We start from the raw sequence: 19424 nt of genomic DNA on the forward strand, positions 1-19424 counted from the left end.
TTTACTTGATGAATGAATATAAAGAAATCAAATATTCTGGGCTAGCTGTATTATTTATATTCTAATTTGGGATTAAGAGTTATTCTTAGGCATTCTGTTCCTTACCAACAAAGGAGATGAATATTCAGCTCTTTCCTTCCATCTGTTGTCTATAGGTCCTCAACATTTTAACTGTTTGGCTGGTTTTTACAGCAGAGAATTGAGGCATAAACAAACTAAAATGTCTTATATAGAGTCAAAGTGAAGCAGATGAGTGGATTTCCACACACAGGCTAAAATCCATTATAACACACCGAAACTCTTAAATCCACCCGATATCTGATTTGGGGAGTTAGGCAAGTTCTGTTGGTAATGGAAATAGCGCGTGGATGGCAAACTGACCCCTTGCTTGGGAGCAATTTCTCCATCATCTTCAAGCACAACCAAGTCGGGGCGAAATGAAGGAAAATTGTTGCATGAAGTATTAGCAGAAATAGCAGATGCGTTAAATGAGTCGCTTTTCAAAGGCAAGAAGGAAAATGAACAGTCCCTGGAGCCTCCAAGTGCCTTTACTTGTTAGTGTTGTGCTTTAATGTGATCTACGAGGGAAACAGCGAGATGCATCAAATCTACCAGATTTTTGTTTGATTTTCGCTGCTCCATTTTGTATTCAAAATGCAAAGGGAAGAAAACAACCCAAAATTCCATTAAAAAGCTTTTTTGTTCCCTTTCATGTCTTTGTTATAATCCACAACTGTCATCCGCAAAGATTAAAGCAAATGAAGAAGCTTCTTTCTCTCCCTTCGCAATAAAACAAAATGCTTTTTCGCCTCAGCTACGCGCGAGGGTCAAATTTAATCTGATCCGCAGTTAAGATGAAGGGGGACTTGATTGAAGCCTCCATGTGTATGTTTGTTAAAACATGAATTCAGATCTAAAGGCTTTATCTTCATTTCTTGTCACTTGTAATTGTCTATATATATATATATATTTAAGTTTTATTCCTTGAATAAGGCCAGGATCTGCCATATAGAGCCCCTTCCATATAGACCCTCCAGTGTTACAAAATGACTTACCGGTGTGAGTTATTAACACCTGCTTATTATGCATACGGTAGCTCTAACTCTCCAAACTACTAATTAAGCAGCAATGCTTCCCATCCATTAGATTTTCTCTTCGGAGCCGAACATTTTCAGATGTGCGGAGCTTCAGGCTTTAGAGGAGGAGAGGGAGTCACTTTGAAAAGTCTTTGCTAGATTTTGCTGCATATTTCGCTTTCATTGCTGGGCCGGGAGGATCAAAGGTTCATGTTAAAAAGAGACGTGAAAATGAAGGTTTCAAGCCGTGCACTCCGGCTTCCCAATCAAAGTCTTTCGAGAGGGCGCAGATGAATTCCTGCGCGCTCGAGGGGACCAATGGGGCTTTTTCTTTAGGTCACATAAAGGCAACTCGACTTAAAAACCCTTTGGAAAATGGCACCTTGTTCTTGTGTCCTCACATATGTAAGGGGAGGGGAAGGGATGTGCTTGGAAGAAGAAAGCAAGATGCCGGAATTCGCTGCGGCCTTCCCATCGTATTTAGCTTTGAAATGGTGCGAATAGCTGTAAAATAGTCATTTTTACGCACGTTTTCTCTTGGGCATTTTAAAGCTGGAAGCGTTATGATGGTTGCCAGAGGAATCACCTTCCTTGCTCCGCTTAAAACTGAGCCTCAGGTTTTCAAATGTCCATCTCAACTGGTCATGGTCTGGGCCTACATAGGTCCAGTCTACTCTTATTCCAGTAAGTTGTTAAAATACCCCAGGACGAGTTCTCAAAATATCCCAAAATGACATCGTAATGTTGTTAACCAACTGGACCACACTACAAGAAAGTTCCCCTGCTTCATTTTCTAACACATTAGTGAAAAACACAGCGTCACGATCTACCCCAAGTTCCACGCAAATCCCTACAGCTCCTGTGGTGTTGCGGATATTTTGAGGCTTATGCCTGTAGAACCACGAAAAGGAAATCTCCTTGGCACGCTTCTTGCCTTTTCTCTTCAACTTGTATTTCATGAGTAAGCTTTAATACTAAGATGAGCCCAGCTCATTGCCGCGCTTAACGCCTTCTGGCTCGGATCAGGGCAGAAATCGCTATTTCTTACGCGTAAAACATCAGTATTAGCACCTGCGAATTCTCCAATATCGTTAAACCCACCGTTAATCAGCCGGTAAGCCTGCAATTTAGAATCACAAGCAAAGAATTTTAAACATATATTAAAAAAGAAAAGGAAGCGGCTCACTAGCAGTGGGTCTACTTGGTAGAATTACTCGGTCAAGTACCAATTTTGCTGTCATGGATGAGAGCAGGGGATGCTCGCTCCTCAAATTTATGAGGCTGACATCAAATCCCTTTCATACACTGCAGAAAGAAATACAGCAAATGCTTCACTGCCAAAGCTGAAGTCTCTGGATATTCTTATATTCTTCTGCACCTGTGGAGAGCGTCTCTGGGGCAACAGGACCACTCAGTCAGGAGCAAATCACTCTATTTAATTCATTCTAGAGGACAAGTGTTACCTCTCTATAGCTGTATTCAAGATGATCATCACGCAGAATCAAGTTCTCCATCACTATTATGAAAGGCCGAGTGCTTTTCTTCGTGTTTTTCAAGTGATTTATTCAGTGTGCGACTCAGCCAAGGGCTGTAACAGCTTGAGCCCGGCCTGATTCAGGTATTTCCAAAGGTTTGCTTGGAAGAAATAATCAATTAAGGACCTCAATGTGATGCATATTGACATTACACTGGCATTATTGAGGGAAGGAATGGGTGACCCACTAGAGGAGATCGTCCATCGCTTCCACGCCTTGGACTTTCAAGCAGAGTTTTCAAAGTATTTAGGATTACAAAGGTGCACTGAAGTGTCTAATAGGATTTGAAAAGCGTCTTTGATATCTGACTTCCACCCAAAATCGCTAAGGACTAGACATATTTCATTGATCGTTAGCAGCAGATTGAAGGCGCAAAGATGTTTGGAATTTCGTCGTTGGCTCTAGAATGGAGAATCCTGGTGTGTAGCAATGCAATGGCACAGCTACATTGCAACTATGGACACCGACCATGGTAAATGGGAACAAAAGATCAGAGCATGGAGCTATTAATGAGCTGAACTATCCTTACTCTAGTTTTATCCCGCTTGACAGACTAGGGAAGGAACACGGGCTGATATGGCTCAAACTCGGGTGACTCGGTTGAACAGCTGAAGTTGGGTAGAACAAATAACTAGTCTAGATTATAGGTCAGAGTATTTATCCTTATTTCTGTCTTATCACAAAGTTTCACCACCAAACGCTGACATACCACAACCATCTTCTCTAGGAGCTGGCTAGATAAATAGTCTTGAGCTTAAAGCTTGAGCTACATTCTATTTCGGACTCTTCTTCAACTTTGCTTTATGACACTAGGAAGCGATTTAAGCTTAGATTTTAGAATGATAGAATTTAGCCTAAAAGTACAAATCACAAGAAATTACAGCGTTTCCAGACGCATACAACAGCCCTACTCAACCAGCCCTATCCGTAAGGTGTGCGCGTAGGTGGCCAACCATGACCCATGGTTGGATCAACAAGTTGGGGAAGGAGCAACAAAACCCACACAAATCTCAAAATTTGGAACTGCAGCCTTAAATATTGAACAAGATGGAATAATTCCGTCGTGTTATTTTGTGCAATTTGTAGCTGTTTCTAACAAAGTGGGTGAATAATGTAGGAAGCGTTGGCAATTGTTCTAATTTTTTAAAGGCTTTCTCCAGGCCCTTGGTCACATCCCCTCCGAGGTTCATTTTCTGGGGATATTTAAATGATGGGATTTAATTAGTACATTTATGGGCGGCAGTTGAGTTTCCAAGTCGCACATGTGAATTGTACATTTTGAATATCCACAATCAAACTAAAAAACGTACAATGAAAAGATACTTTTCATTGGGTTCGTTAATAACTTTGATGAAACCTCAGTCTGTTGGAGGACATTCGAAACAAACTAACCCTGATTTCTGTGACCACATTGTTTGCAAGTAAATATTTGATATGGTCACAACAGTTTCTTGCCCTTTTTTAGATGTTTGAGTGTTACTTTGGTAATTAAAGTGTATTAGCGAAACACCCTTTTAAGCCACAGAAATAGCTCTAAAAGATTTTATATCCACAAGTTGTTCCCAGTGTATCTTCCAGCTATAAGAGGTTTTATGAGCAAATATATTCACCGGTCATCGAATACTTGAAGGGAGACAAACATTAAAGCTTCACAAACCCCAAGACATTTCTCCAGTTGTTAATCAAGACACTTTTAGTGAGAGGCGACCATTTGGAACTCTATAAAATTGACCTTTTGGGCATCTCTGTAGCTTTTGCTAAGATACATCTGCCCATATAATTTTCTTTTCTAGTACTTCGGGGTCAACAGTGGCCAAAGACTCAACTGAAAACTCATTAAAGATATGAAACACCTTAAAATAGGCGTGGGAGGATTTAAATCCCTTTTGGAATTAAAAATAGAAACGCTTGGCATTTAATCCTGACCATTAGTTATCAGACGCAGGCATTCATTAGTAAGAGCTTTTATCTTTATATTCCACAAGATTTCTTCCACGGTCCGGTCGGACATCTTTGCATTTTGCATAATAACTTCACATTTGCCCGAAACATTATTAAATCTGCTTTTTTCCGTAGAACCCACTGAATATTTGGCGAAGTTTACGCTGGCTCTTGGCAATAACTCCATCATAAAATAGATACCTGGACATAGCGAAGCTGTTTGATGGAATCACAGTAAAACCAGTTTATTCCACTCCCCAGGTTTCCCCAAGGAAAGAGCAAAAAGGTTGGATGTAATAATAACAATAAGGTTGGACATTGACCAGTAATAATAAGGTTGGATGATGCAGTTCCAGGGGGCTATAAAATACCAGTTCCAAAGCAAATTGTCCCCAGATATTTTCAGTCCCACAGAATTGAGACAACGGGCCTACCTGTGCACCCCTAATGCACCAGGTTAACGAATCTCCCTGTAATATCTCATCGTTCCCAGAAAACTTACCTGGAATAAAAAGGGGAAAGAAGAAACGACAAGGAAACCATTAAACTTCCGCACTTCCTTTACATTTTGAACAGGTTTCCCAGCGCCGGGCGAATGATCCATCACCACGGGAAGGATCCAGGTCCCTGTGTCCCTTGCTGAGGATTTCGATGAAGCGTCGCAGAGACCACGCCGTGAATAATGAATAACGAATAACCACCCCTCTTGGTGTCATTTGACAGACCCAAAATAGGATTTGCCATTAAATTCCAACCTGGGGAATAACACCTTTAGGTCCAGCTCTCTGCGCAAGTGGGAGTCAGGATTAGGAGGACGTGACTTAATAAGACCGATGAATAAAATGAGCATTTGATCAAAGAGATTTGATGTAATGGAGAGTATGCAGAGTTTTGAAGGTAAGAATAAATGTAAAATGGAATGTAGAACCAGCCTAAGCAAGCGACATATAGCTTGAAAATAAACCTACAAAAGCAGCATCGTCTCGGAAGAACCTCTTTTCGTGGAATGAAAGGAAGGAAAGCAACGACTCACCCAAGTTTTCAATGGAATAATAGCGCTGTTTGCTGTCCACCCGCACAGTCTCGGCGTAGGGGCTGCCCACGCCGTAGCCGATGATGTACCCGCGGACGACGATGTTGGGGTTGAGTGGCGGCGTCCAACTCATGACGATGCTCGTGGTCAAGGGCCTGACGTGAAGAGAACTTGGCTGGTCGGGAACCTGCGATTCTGGGATTCGAAGAAATAAGAGAAAAGCATCAATTAATATTCCACTCCACGTCTGTGTTTAGATTCAAGGTTTGGACCAAAAAACACATAGTTACATGCAGAGCGTACATGCAATTTCATTGCTGAGCAACATCCGAGAGCGCTGATGTGCTGATTTACACAGAACATCTGGTGTTTGCCACTTTGAGCATAAGGGGACCAGAAAGATTACAAATGATGCAGGAAAATGAAAGATGACCTGCAAGAGGATTTTCAATAGGACAACTTTTCCATTCCCTGCTCTATTTACAAGTTCACCAGGATCCTTACACTTTGTGCTCATAGATTATTTAACAAAATTGGACTATTTTTAGAGATATACGATTATATTCTGGCAATAATCTGTCTCTTTCATGATGAGTGAATTTTAACTCTTGCTTTGAAGCTGCTTTAAGTCAATACACCAACATTTCGCAAATGAAATTACGGAATGACGTCTTTTATTTACGGCTATTGCCGGGCAAAATTCATTACTTTAAGTAGTAATTAATCACTCGCAGGCTCTTTGCCTTCTCCGAGCTTAATTCTTCTGTGGAGGTTAGAGGAGTAAATGCCTTCTGTTTGAGTTTACCCAATAACTACCATATCACAAGTCTCTCCAGAGGAGCCGCATAGTAACTTGTCTTTTTGAGAGCAGAAAGAGACAAATCACTATTTTTCCCCAATAAAAAGGCTTGCAATATAATAGACGAAAGCTTAGACGGAAGCCAACAAGGACAGGGAAAAAACCAGTAATAATAGAAAATGATGTAAACTCCAACAAAAGACACTTCAGAGTTGTGAAGCATTCCCACTGTAAACCTTGGAAAAGGTAATAAAAAAGCAGAATTAACACTTGTCCTTGGGATTTTATGTGTTTTCTTGCCAACGCATTAGAGTACTTTGAAAAGCTGTTGCGCCTTCGGGGAAATCTCATTAGTACCTTACCCAGCAAATTTATACATTTCAACGTCTTAAAAGTTCAACGTCTTAAAGTTTCAACCTCTTAAAATTTCAACGTCTTGAAGTTTCAACATCTCAAAATTTCAGCCTCTTAAAATTTCAACGTCTTGAAGTTTCAACATCTTAAAGTTTCAATGTCTTAAAGTTTCAACCTCTTGAAGTTTCAAAGTCTTAAAGTTTCAACATGATAAAATTTCAACCTCTTAAAATTTCAACATCTCAAAATTTCAACATCTTAAAGTTTCAACCTCTCAAAATTTCAACCTCTTAAAAGTTCAACGTCTTAAAAGTTCAACGTCTTAAAATTTCAACGTCTTAAAGTTTCAACCTCTTAAAGTTTCAACGTCTTAAAATTTCAACGTCTTAAAGTTTCAACGTCTCAAAATTTCAACCTCTTAAAATTTCAACATCTCAAAATTTCAACATCTTAAAAGTTCAACGTCTTAAAATTTCAACCTCTTAAAGTTTCAACCTCTTAAAAGTTCAACCTCTTAAAATTCCAACGTCTTAAAATTTCAACGTCTTAAATTTTCAACGTCTTAAAAGTTCAACCTTTTAAAAGTTCAACCTCTTGAAATTTCAATGTCTTCAAACTCCAACATCTTAAAACTTCAACGTCTTAAAATTTCAACCTCTTAAAATAGTGAAGCATGGGTCTGGTTTTAAAAAAATCAAGGAAAACTCACTGCAAAGTCGCTCGTCACAAAAAGAAGAACCAGGTTAAGTTGCCATTCCCCCCAACTCCACTCCCAAACTTTGATTTAATGCAGAAGTTAAAGTAACTTGGGCGGCTATTCCTGAACTGGGCTGTTTGAAAAACAAACGACAGAAGCATTTCTTACAAGCCCCATAGATCAAAATCACAATTTAACACCTCGAATTGAGAAGCTGGATAACGTAGCAACACTGCGATTCCTCAAACGTCCTCAACGTAGCAATTCCTGGGTGATCGGAGCATCCAAAAGAACCAATTTACCTTCAAATAATAATTGTTCCGTCTGACACAACACCGGGATTTCAATGCACTATAGACACCTCTAGGCAGCCATGTGGGTTCAAACTATTTATTCAAACATTTCATGTTCTTTATTTCAAACACAGAGACGCGATTTATGCATCGCGGAGCAAAATCATGACTTCTTCATTGAAAAAGCAAAAGGCACTTGAACTTCTTGGACCCTGGTTGTGAATTAAGTCGCTAAAATGAAGCTGGAGTGAATATTTTTGAACTGGCTTTTGAATATTAAAGTTTCACAAATGCAGAGCTGTTTTTAATGTTTTTCTTTTTAATTCAACTTTCTATCTATATAAAGCAGTTTTAATTACATTTTAATTAGCTTTATTTATTCCCAAGAACTGAAATATGAAGGTCTGTGTCACTGTCTGGTGGGACATCCAAGATGCTCCATGGAAGCTGAAGGTCTATGTCACTGCATTGTGGGACATCTGAGATCCTCCATGGACACTGAAGGTCTATGTCACTGCCTGGTGGGACATCTCCTGGGATGCTCCATGGAAGCTGAAGGTCCATGTCACTGCCTGGTGGGACATCCAAGATGCTCCATGGATGCTGAAGGTCCATGTCACTGCCTGGTGGGACATCTGAGATGCACCATGGATGCTGAAGGTCTATGTCACTGCCTGGTGGGACATCTGAGATGCTCCATGGACACTGAAGGTCTATGTCACTGCCTGGTGGGACGTCTGAGATGCTCCATGGACACTGAAGGTCTATGTCACTGCATGGTGGGACATATCCTGAGATGTCCCATAGAACCTGAAGGTCCGTGTCACTGCCTGGTGGGACATTTGAGATGTTCCATGGAAGCTGAAGGTCTATGTCACTGGGCGGTGGGACATCTGAGATGCGCCATGGATGCTGAAGGTCTATGTCACTGCCTGGTGGGACGTCTGAGATGCTCCATGGACACTGAAGGTCTATGTCACTGCATGGTGGGACATATTCTGAGATGTCCCATAGAACCTGAAGGTCCATGTCACTGCCTGGTGGGACATTTGAGATGTTCCATGGAAGCTGAAGGTCTATGTCACTGGGTGGTGGGACATCTGAGATGCTCCATGGACACTGAAAATCTGTCGCTGCATGGTGGGATGTGTGCTCCTGGGATGCCACATCTGCTCACACGTGCCCGAGTCCTTTGCTGTGTATCTACATGATGGTTTCAGACACACGTCTTCGATCCAGGGAACAGCACACTTAGAGCTACTCAAAGGTCTCTAATTCGACTGTGAAGCTTGAAAAATGCTTCACATCTGGGTTGCTTTCGCAATTTCCTCAGACATTCAAAGATGCACATCTTACAAAGGGTCGTTTTTATTCATGCCATTTTCTTCACCTATTCCCCCAACCGCTTTTCAGTCTACATTACAATATAATAACAGTTGAGCTTGTCGAGCTAATTTAGAGCTGAAGCTGAATGGTATCGCTATCTAACACGTGTAACAGCTTCCATCTGCTCCGTGCTGCAATCAGAAACGAGCATCCCAAACCCATTTTCCTAGAGGACACGGAGTTGATCAGAGATTCTCTTGCATCCTCGCTCAAGCTATTTAAATCAGACCCTTCGGGGAAAGCACCGCTTTCAATTCCTATGTTTTTTGTGGGTTTTTGTGTTTTTAAAGTGTAAAATTTGAGGCTCAAAATAAATATTTCAAACCTTCCGAGATGCCTGTAAACGCACGCGGGCTTTCCAGGGTTCCAGAAGCAGCGGTGTTTGGATTTCTAATCGCTTTAACAAAACACACTAATTAAAATGAAGATCCATTGGGAGGTGACGCTGTTCGCCAGGATACTGTTCATCTTCATGTTGCCGATGCCTTCCAGTGAAAGCAAATAAACCGCATTATCCACAGCAGCAGGGAGAGAATGGCCAGTAGCAGCCTGTTTTCCAGCTCCAGCGCTTGCAGGACTGCAAGGAATCACAGAATGGACTGGGTTGGAAGTGACCTCAGAGGTCATCAAGTCCAACCCTTGGTCCAACTCCAGTCCATTGACTAGATCATGGCACTAAGTGCCATGGCCAAGCTCAGTTTAAAAACCTCCAGGGCCGGTGAGTCCAGCACCTCCCTGGGCAGCCATTCCAATGCCTGACCACTCTCTGCAGAGAATTGCTTTCTAATCTCCAGCCTAAATTTCCCCTGGCAGAGTTGAAGCCCATGGCCCCTTGTCCTTTTGCTGACTGCCTGGGAGAAGAGACCAAGCCCCACCTGGCTAGAACTGCCCTTCAGGTAGTTCTAGAGAGTGAGGAGCTCAGCTCTAAGCCTCCTCTTCTCCAGACTAAACAAGCCCAGCTCCCTCAGCCTCTCCCCATAGGGCTTGTGTTCCAGTCCCTTCCCCAGTCTTGTTGCTCTTCTCTGCACCCGCTCCAGCACTTCAATCTCTTTCCTGAGCTGAGGGGCCCAGAACTGAACACAACACTCCAGGTGTGGCCTCCCCAATGCAGAGCACAGGGGAAGGATCACTGCCCTTGTCCTGCTGACCACGCTGGTTTGGATCCAGGACAGGATCCCATTGGCCTTCTTGGCCACCTGGGCACACTGGTGGCTCCTGTTGAGCTTCCTGTCCATGAGTCCCCCCAGGTCCCTTTCTGCCTGACTGCTCTCCAGCCACTCTGTGCCCAGCCTGGAGCGCTGCAGGGGTTGTTGTGGCCAAAGGGCAGCACCCGCCACTTGGCCTTATTGAACTTCATCCCATTGGAATGGGCCCATTTTTCCAGTCTCTCCAGACCCCTCTGCAGAGCCCTCTTGCCTTCCAGCAGCTCCACACTCCCTCCCAACTTGGTGTCATCACAAAACTCCAATAATAAATAGATTTTTCCCCAGGGTTTATCAAGGCATTTGTATTTAGTGAGTAACACTCGCATTCCCAGCATCAGGCTGGAGGAGAATCTGCCACGGCTGCAAACGCAAACGCATGTCAATACAAACCATGAGCAAAACGGCTTTGCTTGGATTTATTCGCATGCACCTACTCCCACCTGCGATTACGTGATTAATATCTTTGCATGCAAACACGTGTTTGGGCACCAAAACTTCAAAGGAACGCGGCGTGCACAAAATGCAAATCAAAACGTGCTCCAACGCTGCGCTTTCTTATTTTTAATGTGTTTCCTGTGCAAATTTACACCTTCGCAACATCGTTTTGCAAACTGCTGTCTAGCCCAAGCGTAATTAAAACCATCTCATCATGCGTTTGGACACAGGGAAAGGTAGAAATTCCTCTTCTTCAATTGGCAAGGGTGGATTTTTGAAATCATAAGGAAATCAGGCCGGGCAGAAGAAAAGCAACGTCAAGTACCACGCTGCATTGAAACCGATGATTTATTTATTCTTTCATCCGCTTCGCCTTTGATCCTTTTGAGGTGATGGAGTTTGCTTTAAAAATCAGCAATTTTCATCAGTTGCCTTTCATTTGCTCTTCATCTCCTCTCCACCGCCTATTTGCTGCTTCTGGATTGTCTCTAGTTTTGCCGTGACTTCCATCTGTCGGGCCCTTTGTTCCGTTTGATTTACACTCTGCTTAATTGTTTTTTGGCCGACTTTTTCATTACTCTCCTTTTACTCCTCTGCTACTTCAAATATTCCGCTCATTTTATCTAACCCTTTCATTTCAGTGTTTTTCTTCCCTGATTTACACCCCCCCTGCTTTCCAGGTATCTGCATCGCATCAATTATCCAGCTGCGTCGCCAACACCTGCAAATAAAGGTCGGGAAACGCGAGTTGACCCATTGGAATATTTACTTAGCGGTTTGTTAGGACCGTTGGCATCATTTCCGTTGTTTGGTTGATTGATTACATTTATCATTTATGATATTACAATGTTATGGCCATGATGCTCGAGAGCTTTTTTTGGTGAAAAAGATGCATTTACCGTCGAGATCGTTCTCGGGCGTCTCCGCCGTGTACCAGTCCGAAGAGGGTCCTGTCCCGTTCACCGTCATTGCCGCCACTTGGAAACTGTATTGACTTCCTTTCTCAAGCCCTGTTGGACAAAATAAAGGCAAATAAAAATCATACGGAAATTAAAAAACCAACGACAATCCCGGAGTTTGCATCAAATGAAACACCGAGTTGTTGTGGCCAACGTGCAGGACCCGGCACTTGGCCTTGTTGAACTTCATCCCATTGGAATCGCCGTTGGATTTGTCACAACTCGCTAATGCATATATATAAAAAGAATGTATAAATATCAAATACACACATAATTAATGAAAGAGCACACAGGTCAGGAAAAAAACCAGCAAGTCTTACCAATATGATGAAATAAGCACGAATTCAGGAATCAGGCATTTCCCGCTGTGGCCAAAGCCATCGGAAAACAATTACACTCGAAACGTGCCGCAGGATTTCAAGCCCCCGAGGTGGGGATATAAATTTATCTTTATGCTCAGTCTATACTGACCACCATATAATAATGTTTCATTTAATTGCAAACATTCTCTGGAGAAAAACGGTCATAATTAAAACGAGCAGCGGAACGTTGAGCTGACACGGAAACCCACTCGAAAATTGATAGCGGCTATTTAGAACCCTGCGTTGTACCTCTACATTCCTTCGTTATTGCAGATGTTCTTATTATCCCGTAAAGCACCTGCCGACCGGAGAGAATTGCAGAATAGTGCCTACATGTTAATATTTAAAATGTCCATTTAGAGCAGCCTCATAGCTCGGTCTCCCGCAAGCACAAAGCACAGAGTAATAACGACACTTGGATATTTGTCTTAATTGCTTTCAAAAACACGTTTTCCAAAGCTTTGTTAAAAAATAATACTAAAAAACAGTGATTTTGGGCTGTGTGGAGGTGAGATGGGGATGTGCAGCCACCGCCCCACCATCCTGCAGCTTTTCAAGCCCCAAATAATTCATGTTTAAGAAGGAATTTGCTCAAGGTGTTGGCATCTGCCACAACAGAGGTTCACCTGCTCTGCTGCCATGGGATGGGGTCCACAGGGACAGAGCTACGGAGGACTTGGACTCAACTCAAACACCTGAGCGGGTTCCATCATTATTTCTGCTTTATCTGCCAAAAAATGGGTCCTTTTCAACTTGTTTAACATGCTTAACGTGCTAATTTCCCTCAGAAAGTCTTTGTTTCTTGCGCAAGTTGTGTGTATTAGTTATGTAGCCTTCACAGGAAGGGACTTCTTGTCCACGGGAACTTGGGTCAAGATGCTACATGAGATGACCAAGCTGGTGTTTACGGTCTTCTTCAGAAAAATAATCTATTTTTGCTTTTCTTTCATTTTGATAGAAAATCCTGCTTTTTCCACCCAAACGCTAAACGCTATTGATTATCCTGAAATATACAACTCAGAATTCACAGAACCACAGAATCCCAGAGTGTCAGGGATTGAAGGGACCTGGAAAGCTCATGCAGTGCAATCCCCCCATGGAGCAGGAACACCCAGATGAGGTTACACAGGAAGGTGTCCAGGCGGGTTGGAATGTCTGCACAGAAGGAGACTCCACAACCCCCTGGGCAGCCTGGGCCAGGCTCTGCCACCCTCACCAGGAACAAGTTTCTTCTCAGATTTAAGTTGAACCTTTTGTGTTCCTGTTTGTACCCATTACCCCTTGTCCTGTCACTGGTTGTCACCGAGAAGAGCCTGGCTCCATCCTCCTGACACTCCCCCTTTAGATATCTGTAAACATGAATGAGTCCCCCCTCAGTGTCCTCTTGTCCAGCTCCAGAGCCCCAGCTCCCTCAGCCTTTCCTCACACGGGAGATGCTCCACTCCCTCCAGCATCTTGGTGGCTGCGCTGGACTCTCTCCAGCAGTTCCCTGTCCTGCTGGAACTGAGGGGCCACAGCTAGACACAAGATTCCAGGTGTGGTCTCCCCAGGGCAGAGCAGAGGGGCAGGAGAACCTCTCGGACCTACTGACCACCCCCTTCTAACCCACCCCAGGTACCATTGGCTTCCTGGCCACAAGGGCCCAGTGCTGGCTCATGGTCACCCTGCTGTCCCCAGGACCCCCAGGTCGCTTTTCACTGCTCTCCAACAGCTCATTCCCCAAATTATACTGTAACCTGGGGTTGTTCCTACCCAGATGTAAGACTCTACACTTGCCCTTGTTATACTTCATTAAACGATAATCACCTGGCTGCTTTCACCCATGGCAATTATAGTTTTGCTGTGACCTAGTGTTGGGCTTTTTATTCTGCGAGGCGACGTTTTCCGCGGAAAATCTTGGAAAATAAATGGGAAACTACTATTTTGGCACCTACGAGAAATGTTGACCGAATGCTCTAAAAAAACCCATCACCTGAGGCTTAAGATATTGGACTGAAAAAAACGCACCTTCAAGTTCATTAATGATAAAGTTGCGGGAGACAAACATATGATAAAAGAATTAAGGAAAAAATTGGTTAAAAAAACGCCCACCATAAAGACTATCTTTGTACAGCACAATAAATGCTACCTGCCAGCAAAGAAATCAATGTTCCCCTCAACTGAAAAGTATATTTTATTCCCAAAGCATTTAATTCATCAAAACCACGCGAACACTGACCTGTGAACAAGTACCAGAGGTTGTTTGGCTCCAGTGTTTCAATCTCACCCCTGCGGGTCGTCTTGCGATGTCGGATTTTATAGCCCGTAATAAATCCATTTTGAGTACCTGGTGGTGGAGGCAACCAGCTGACTTTGATGCTCTGGAAAAGAAGAGATATTATTGTTGGGTTTTGTTTTTTCACAACGAAATCATAGAAATAAGGCACATAAAACAAATGGAAAAAAAGAGAAAAGAAAAATAAAAAGGCTATTATTTTTTTCTCGTAACAAAGTCGCCTCATGTTGACCATAAGATACAAATAACTCGAGCAGTTCTAACTATTTTGTGCCATTTTAATTCTACAGACGTTCACGGACACGTTGCCGCACCCTCGTTATATCAACGTCAAGAGAGTCAAAGCTTTTGGGGATAAACATTGCCCATCGCAACACATGGGAGACCTTTGTTGAGCCGTTTCGCAGAGAGGGCAGTGACACAATTAACCAAAACCAATCACTTAATTTCTTCTCAGTGTTGCTTTGCTAGATTGTAGGAGGGATCTTAGCTCAACCTAACGGCCCAAACTGAAACTGTCCCTTCTTGGTGGCTCCCGACAAGGCCAAACATCCATCTCTACCACCTCTATCCTTGGAGAAAGGTCTGAAGGACTCTTGTTGTTCAAGTCCATGGACACAGAATTCATTTACTCTTTGGTCTCCCAGCCACTCAGCATTGTAAGGATTTATAGTGATCTTGCTACACTGAATTCCTAATTGTTTCCTTGCTTTCCATCCTGCGTGAAGATGGCGACGCCACCACCAACGTTCCTCGGCCCAGAGAAGCCAACACCTCTTTCCATCCTTTGTTCTCTATCCATCAGTCGCTTATCACAAAGGGAAAAATCCTTCCATGCCAGCGACTTCACTTCTTCAGGAGCCTTTTGTGAGGCATCGTATCAAAAGGCTTTAGGAAATCCATGCCAACGGTATCAATGGGATCTCCTTGCCCGCGTGCTCAACAATTCCTTCAAAGGGCTTTAATAGACACGTGGAGCGGGACTTTCCACCACAAAAGCTGTATTGATCCCTCCTCGGCGTATCGTGTCCATCCATCCATCTGTTCATTCTGTTCTTTATTATTTGTCCGGGAAAACCCACCAGCTTTACTAGGCTGGACTGATAAGAGAGCTGATATTGTACAGCAGCGTTTCGCTGCTAAAACAATCCGGACCACATCACAGTGGATAGTTTTTGACCAAATACAATTTATTACCGTTATTGAGTTGCTTAGGCCCTGCATAAATACGTTATAGCACATATCAAATTAATTATTGCAATAGAAAAAATCCATTTTGCACATATACTGCTCGGTGATTTATTGTTACAATCTATCATACATTTCAAAATCAATACTTTGGGTTTTCATTCCTGAGTGAAATAACGCTGTGTTTGTTGCACTGGGGCAGAACAAACCCCATTTTTCAAACCGGAAAGCGACTGTTTTCAGAAGAGATCGGGGCCATTTGCATATGGAAATTGCCTACATATAGAATGTTTATGGGGGAACACAAACACCCAGAGAGCAGCTTTAAAACATATTTCTGTTGTCAGTCTACAGGTAACTCATTGATATTGGGACCGTCCCGACTCTTCCCATCTCCAACACTCTTGTCGTGGGGACCTCGGCATCTGCAAATATTCCAACCCAGCTATGAGAAGACCCTTTGACCTCCCCATTTCCCAAATAGAGAAGAAAACAGAGCATTTAGTGATTTGCTCACAGAAGGGGAGGAAAGAACAACTCAATCATTCCCCTGTACCTTCCAAGACCTATAAGAAACTCTTCTGAAATCCCAGTTGGCCCCATCCTGCGTCACTGGCCTAAAATGAGGATGGAAAGGTGAAAACAGGAGCCCATAAAATTATTCACCCTTGAATCTTGGAGTATATCTTGAGAGGTTGGAGATAAGAAACCTTTATATATGGATGATGATGCTTGTGGGTCCCTTTCGACTCAGGACATTCTACAATTCTAAGAACTTTTAACCAACGGTGTCGCTTATAGCAAATTTAGAACTGAATCACCTGATAGAAACCATGGTGATACTTAAAAGAAATCCCATCATTTGGAAGACCTTCTGATGACCTGGACTTTGAGTGCATCTTTGGCTGGTCCACCATCGTTTCCAAACCATGGGCTCCATTTTGTCCATCTATTTCAAATCCAAAGTTTCTGGCAAATGGAGCAATTATCAAGAAATGGTTCAACCACTCGATGGGGCCAGTTGGCAACAATTTAATGCATCTATAGATGGTTTAAAATATAAAATAAAAGAAGTGGCTCCAGTCTCTTTGAAGCCATTTCAAGATTGGGTTGTGTGAGCGCGGGGTGGCCCGTGCAGACACCTGCAAGCGCGGAGCAGTTTTTATGAGAGCCCAAATCCCCCTTTTCCTGCCTTGAAGTCATCAGCGGCTGCATCGCCCCGCACGGCAGCTCGCACAGGAGCAATGGGTTTGGTAGGAGAAATAAGATCTTGCTTATGATTAGAGGAAAAAGCAGGTTCTGTACGGATCCGCCTGATGGTAACAGTTCCCTTTCACCTCGACCTGGTCTCCATGGACACCGCGACGATGCTTTTTATCAATAGCACTTAACATGTGACCCTTTGCTCCCGGAAAATCAATGACGGAGGTTCTGACTTCTTGTCCTTTCTTCTGCTTCAGAGACAGCGGTAACAACTACCCGAGAGAAAACATTTCCTTTCTGTTACAGGATTCCTAAGGAAACCATCAAATGAAGTGAGCGGCAAGAGGATTTTAGGAACCTTTTAGTCATGGAGGGAACACAATGGGGAAAAGTATCCTAAAAGGTTGCTGGGCACTTCCATTTGTTGAAATTTTCGTTAATGGGTGTGTGGTCCCTTCCTTGCACCATTAGGAAATGACCCAGAGCATCTCGGTGTGAGCTGGGACACCCAGTGCTGCCCTCATATCCCTTTATAGATTATTCCAGACAAAATATCCATTTATAGATTATTCCAAACCAAATTATCCCTTTATAGATTATTCCAAACCAAATTATCCCTTTACAGATTCCAAACTGGCGTGATCCCTCTGAGTTCAATTGTATTTGGTCAGCCTTTCCTAGGAGAACAAACGTTGGCCCAACAGATCCAACCAAACCCGAGCTGATGCTTTAACCTCTTTCCCATAGTTTCCAAACCCAAAGGATATTTTCATTTTCCCATTTTCATGGTTATTTAGCAGACTGAGCAAGAGCTGCGATATTCTCTCTACACTGATTGGAAACGTGGAGCATCCGAAATCTCATGAATCTTATCAAATCCAAGTTTCCGGATGTGCAAAGACCATTTGTCAGTTTATTTTCGTCAATAATGTTCTGGACATAAATATTCATCAGCAGATATTTGCAAACACTGATTCAGTTATAGCAGCAGACGAACGTACTTGCTTTATGAAGTTTATCTGTTGCACGTTGCACATATGCTTCTCTTCCACATTTTTCAAGTCCATGCTGTGGATTGTTTTTTTCAATGGATATTCAATTATCCCACCAGCTAGATACACAAGCCAAACTGGGAATAACATCCCTGTAAAAACACTGTGAGCTGACAAAAAGCACAGGGATGGGAAGATGGGATGCGATGAGATGATGGGATGGGGTGAGATGATGGGATGGGGTGAGATGATGGGATGGGGTGAGATGATGGGATGGGGTGAGATGATGGGATGATGGGACGGGACGATGGGATGGGATGAGACGATACGATGGGACGATGGGTCGACGAGATGATGGGACCACGAGATGATGATGGGACGACAGAATGATGATGGGACGACGGGATGGGATGAGATGATGGGATGGGACGATGGAATGGGATGAGATGATATGATGGGATGATGGGGCAGGATGATGGGATGACGGGATGATGATGGGATGACAGGATGGGATGATGGGAAGGGATGAGATGATATGATGGGATGACGGGACAGGGTGATGGGACGGGGTGACGGGATGGGATGGGATGATGGGAAAAGGCTCTCGAAGCTCCTGGTACCGTTAACAGGTCCAACAGGCACCACCCAGGATCAAAAACCATTAGAAATTGTACCTTTCCGGAAGAAATTTTGTGGGGTAAAACTTCCCATCTACCAGCTGATGGTGAACTATATACTGAATATTTGAGTTAACGCAGGTTAACTCGGGTCAAAAGCCTGAACCATCGCAAGGCAAGGGAAATAAAGCCAGAATGGGAGAATCTATTGTGAATTCATAGATTATTATGATTATTCATGTATGCATCATAGATTAAGCATCTAGATCACACCTTATTTATAAAATATGTATAATTTGTAGACGAGTAATATAGTGCTTGAGAAAATACAAAAATCAGTGTAACTTGAAAAGAGCAGAGGATGAAACGCAACCAAATACAAGGCTTAGAAAAGTCAGGAACCTCAGGGAAATACTTAGTTATGATGGCAAAACAACCAGAAAATCACGAGGTTTCAAACCAAATAATGAAAAATCACAATTTTCTCTCTCTCTGCAACTATAGAAACATTTTAGATACTTGAGGGCATTTTAGACACTTCATTATACAACTAAAACTCGCGCTCTTTTTGTATGTTTGAAAACAAAGCTTTTAACGGAACTCAAATGCACCACTGACTTGAAATGCTCTTTGCTCTCCATCATACTCATGAAAATCGTCAACGCTTTGATTTCTCATTCAAACTTGAGCAAGAAAGTTGCCATTAAGAAATAAACCCCGTAACAGTAAAACACACCTGTGATATATTTCCATAGCCATACATTTCATTTTAACCCATTTTTGTGTCAACGACACAATTACTCACAATTAGTTTCATTCCTCTGCTCGGGGAGTCGCTCAACAGCTGATAAAGCAAATCTGCCCTATGGTACCTTTTAATTGACATTAATCAGGCAAGAAAAGGCTGAATTTCGTAATGGAAAAGCTGAATTTCATCAAGGAAAAGCTGAATTTCATCAAGGAAAAGCTGAATTTCATGTCCCTCCATCACCTGTAAAGGGCTTCAGTCCACTATAGGAAAACCAAGGGGCCAAGGATCAAAGCAACTATCAATACTTCAAGCAAGTTTTCAAT

At 42.8% G+C, this 19424-nt stretch overlaps 1 protein-coding gene across 4 annotated transcripts in view; it reads right to left on the reverse strand.

Annotated features, from left to right (window-relative positions):
- The window catches only part of LOC135577386 (netrin receptor DCC-like), a 284177-nt gene that overhangs the window by 52105 nt on the left and 212648 nt on the right, over window positions 1–19424 (reverse strand). For all 4 annotated transcript variants that reach the window (XM_065046801.1, XM_065046800.1, XM_065046799.1 and 1 more), the window contains exons 13-15: window positions 14294–14435; window positions 11654–11764; window positions 5586–5780 (exon numbers count right to left, since the gene is read on the reverse strand). In XM_065046801.1, the coding sequence (XP_064902873.1) occupies window positions 5586–5780; window positions 11654–11764; window positions 14294–14435 (448 nt within the window). The remainder of the gene's footprint in view (window positions 1–5585; window positions 5781–11653; window positions 11765–14293; window positions 14436–19424) is intronic.

Source organism: Columba livia, chromosome Z (genome assembly GCF_036013475.1).
Source record: "Columba livia isolate bColLiv1 breed racing homer chromosome Z, bColLiv1.pat.W.v2, whole genome shotgun sequence".
In the NCBI taxonomy this organism is placed as follows: domain Eukaryota; kingdom Metazoa; phylum Chordata; class Aves; order Columbiformes; family Columbidae; genus Columba; species Columba livia.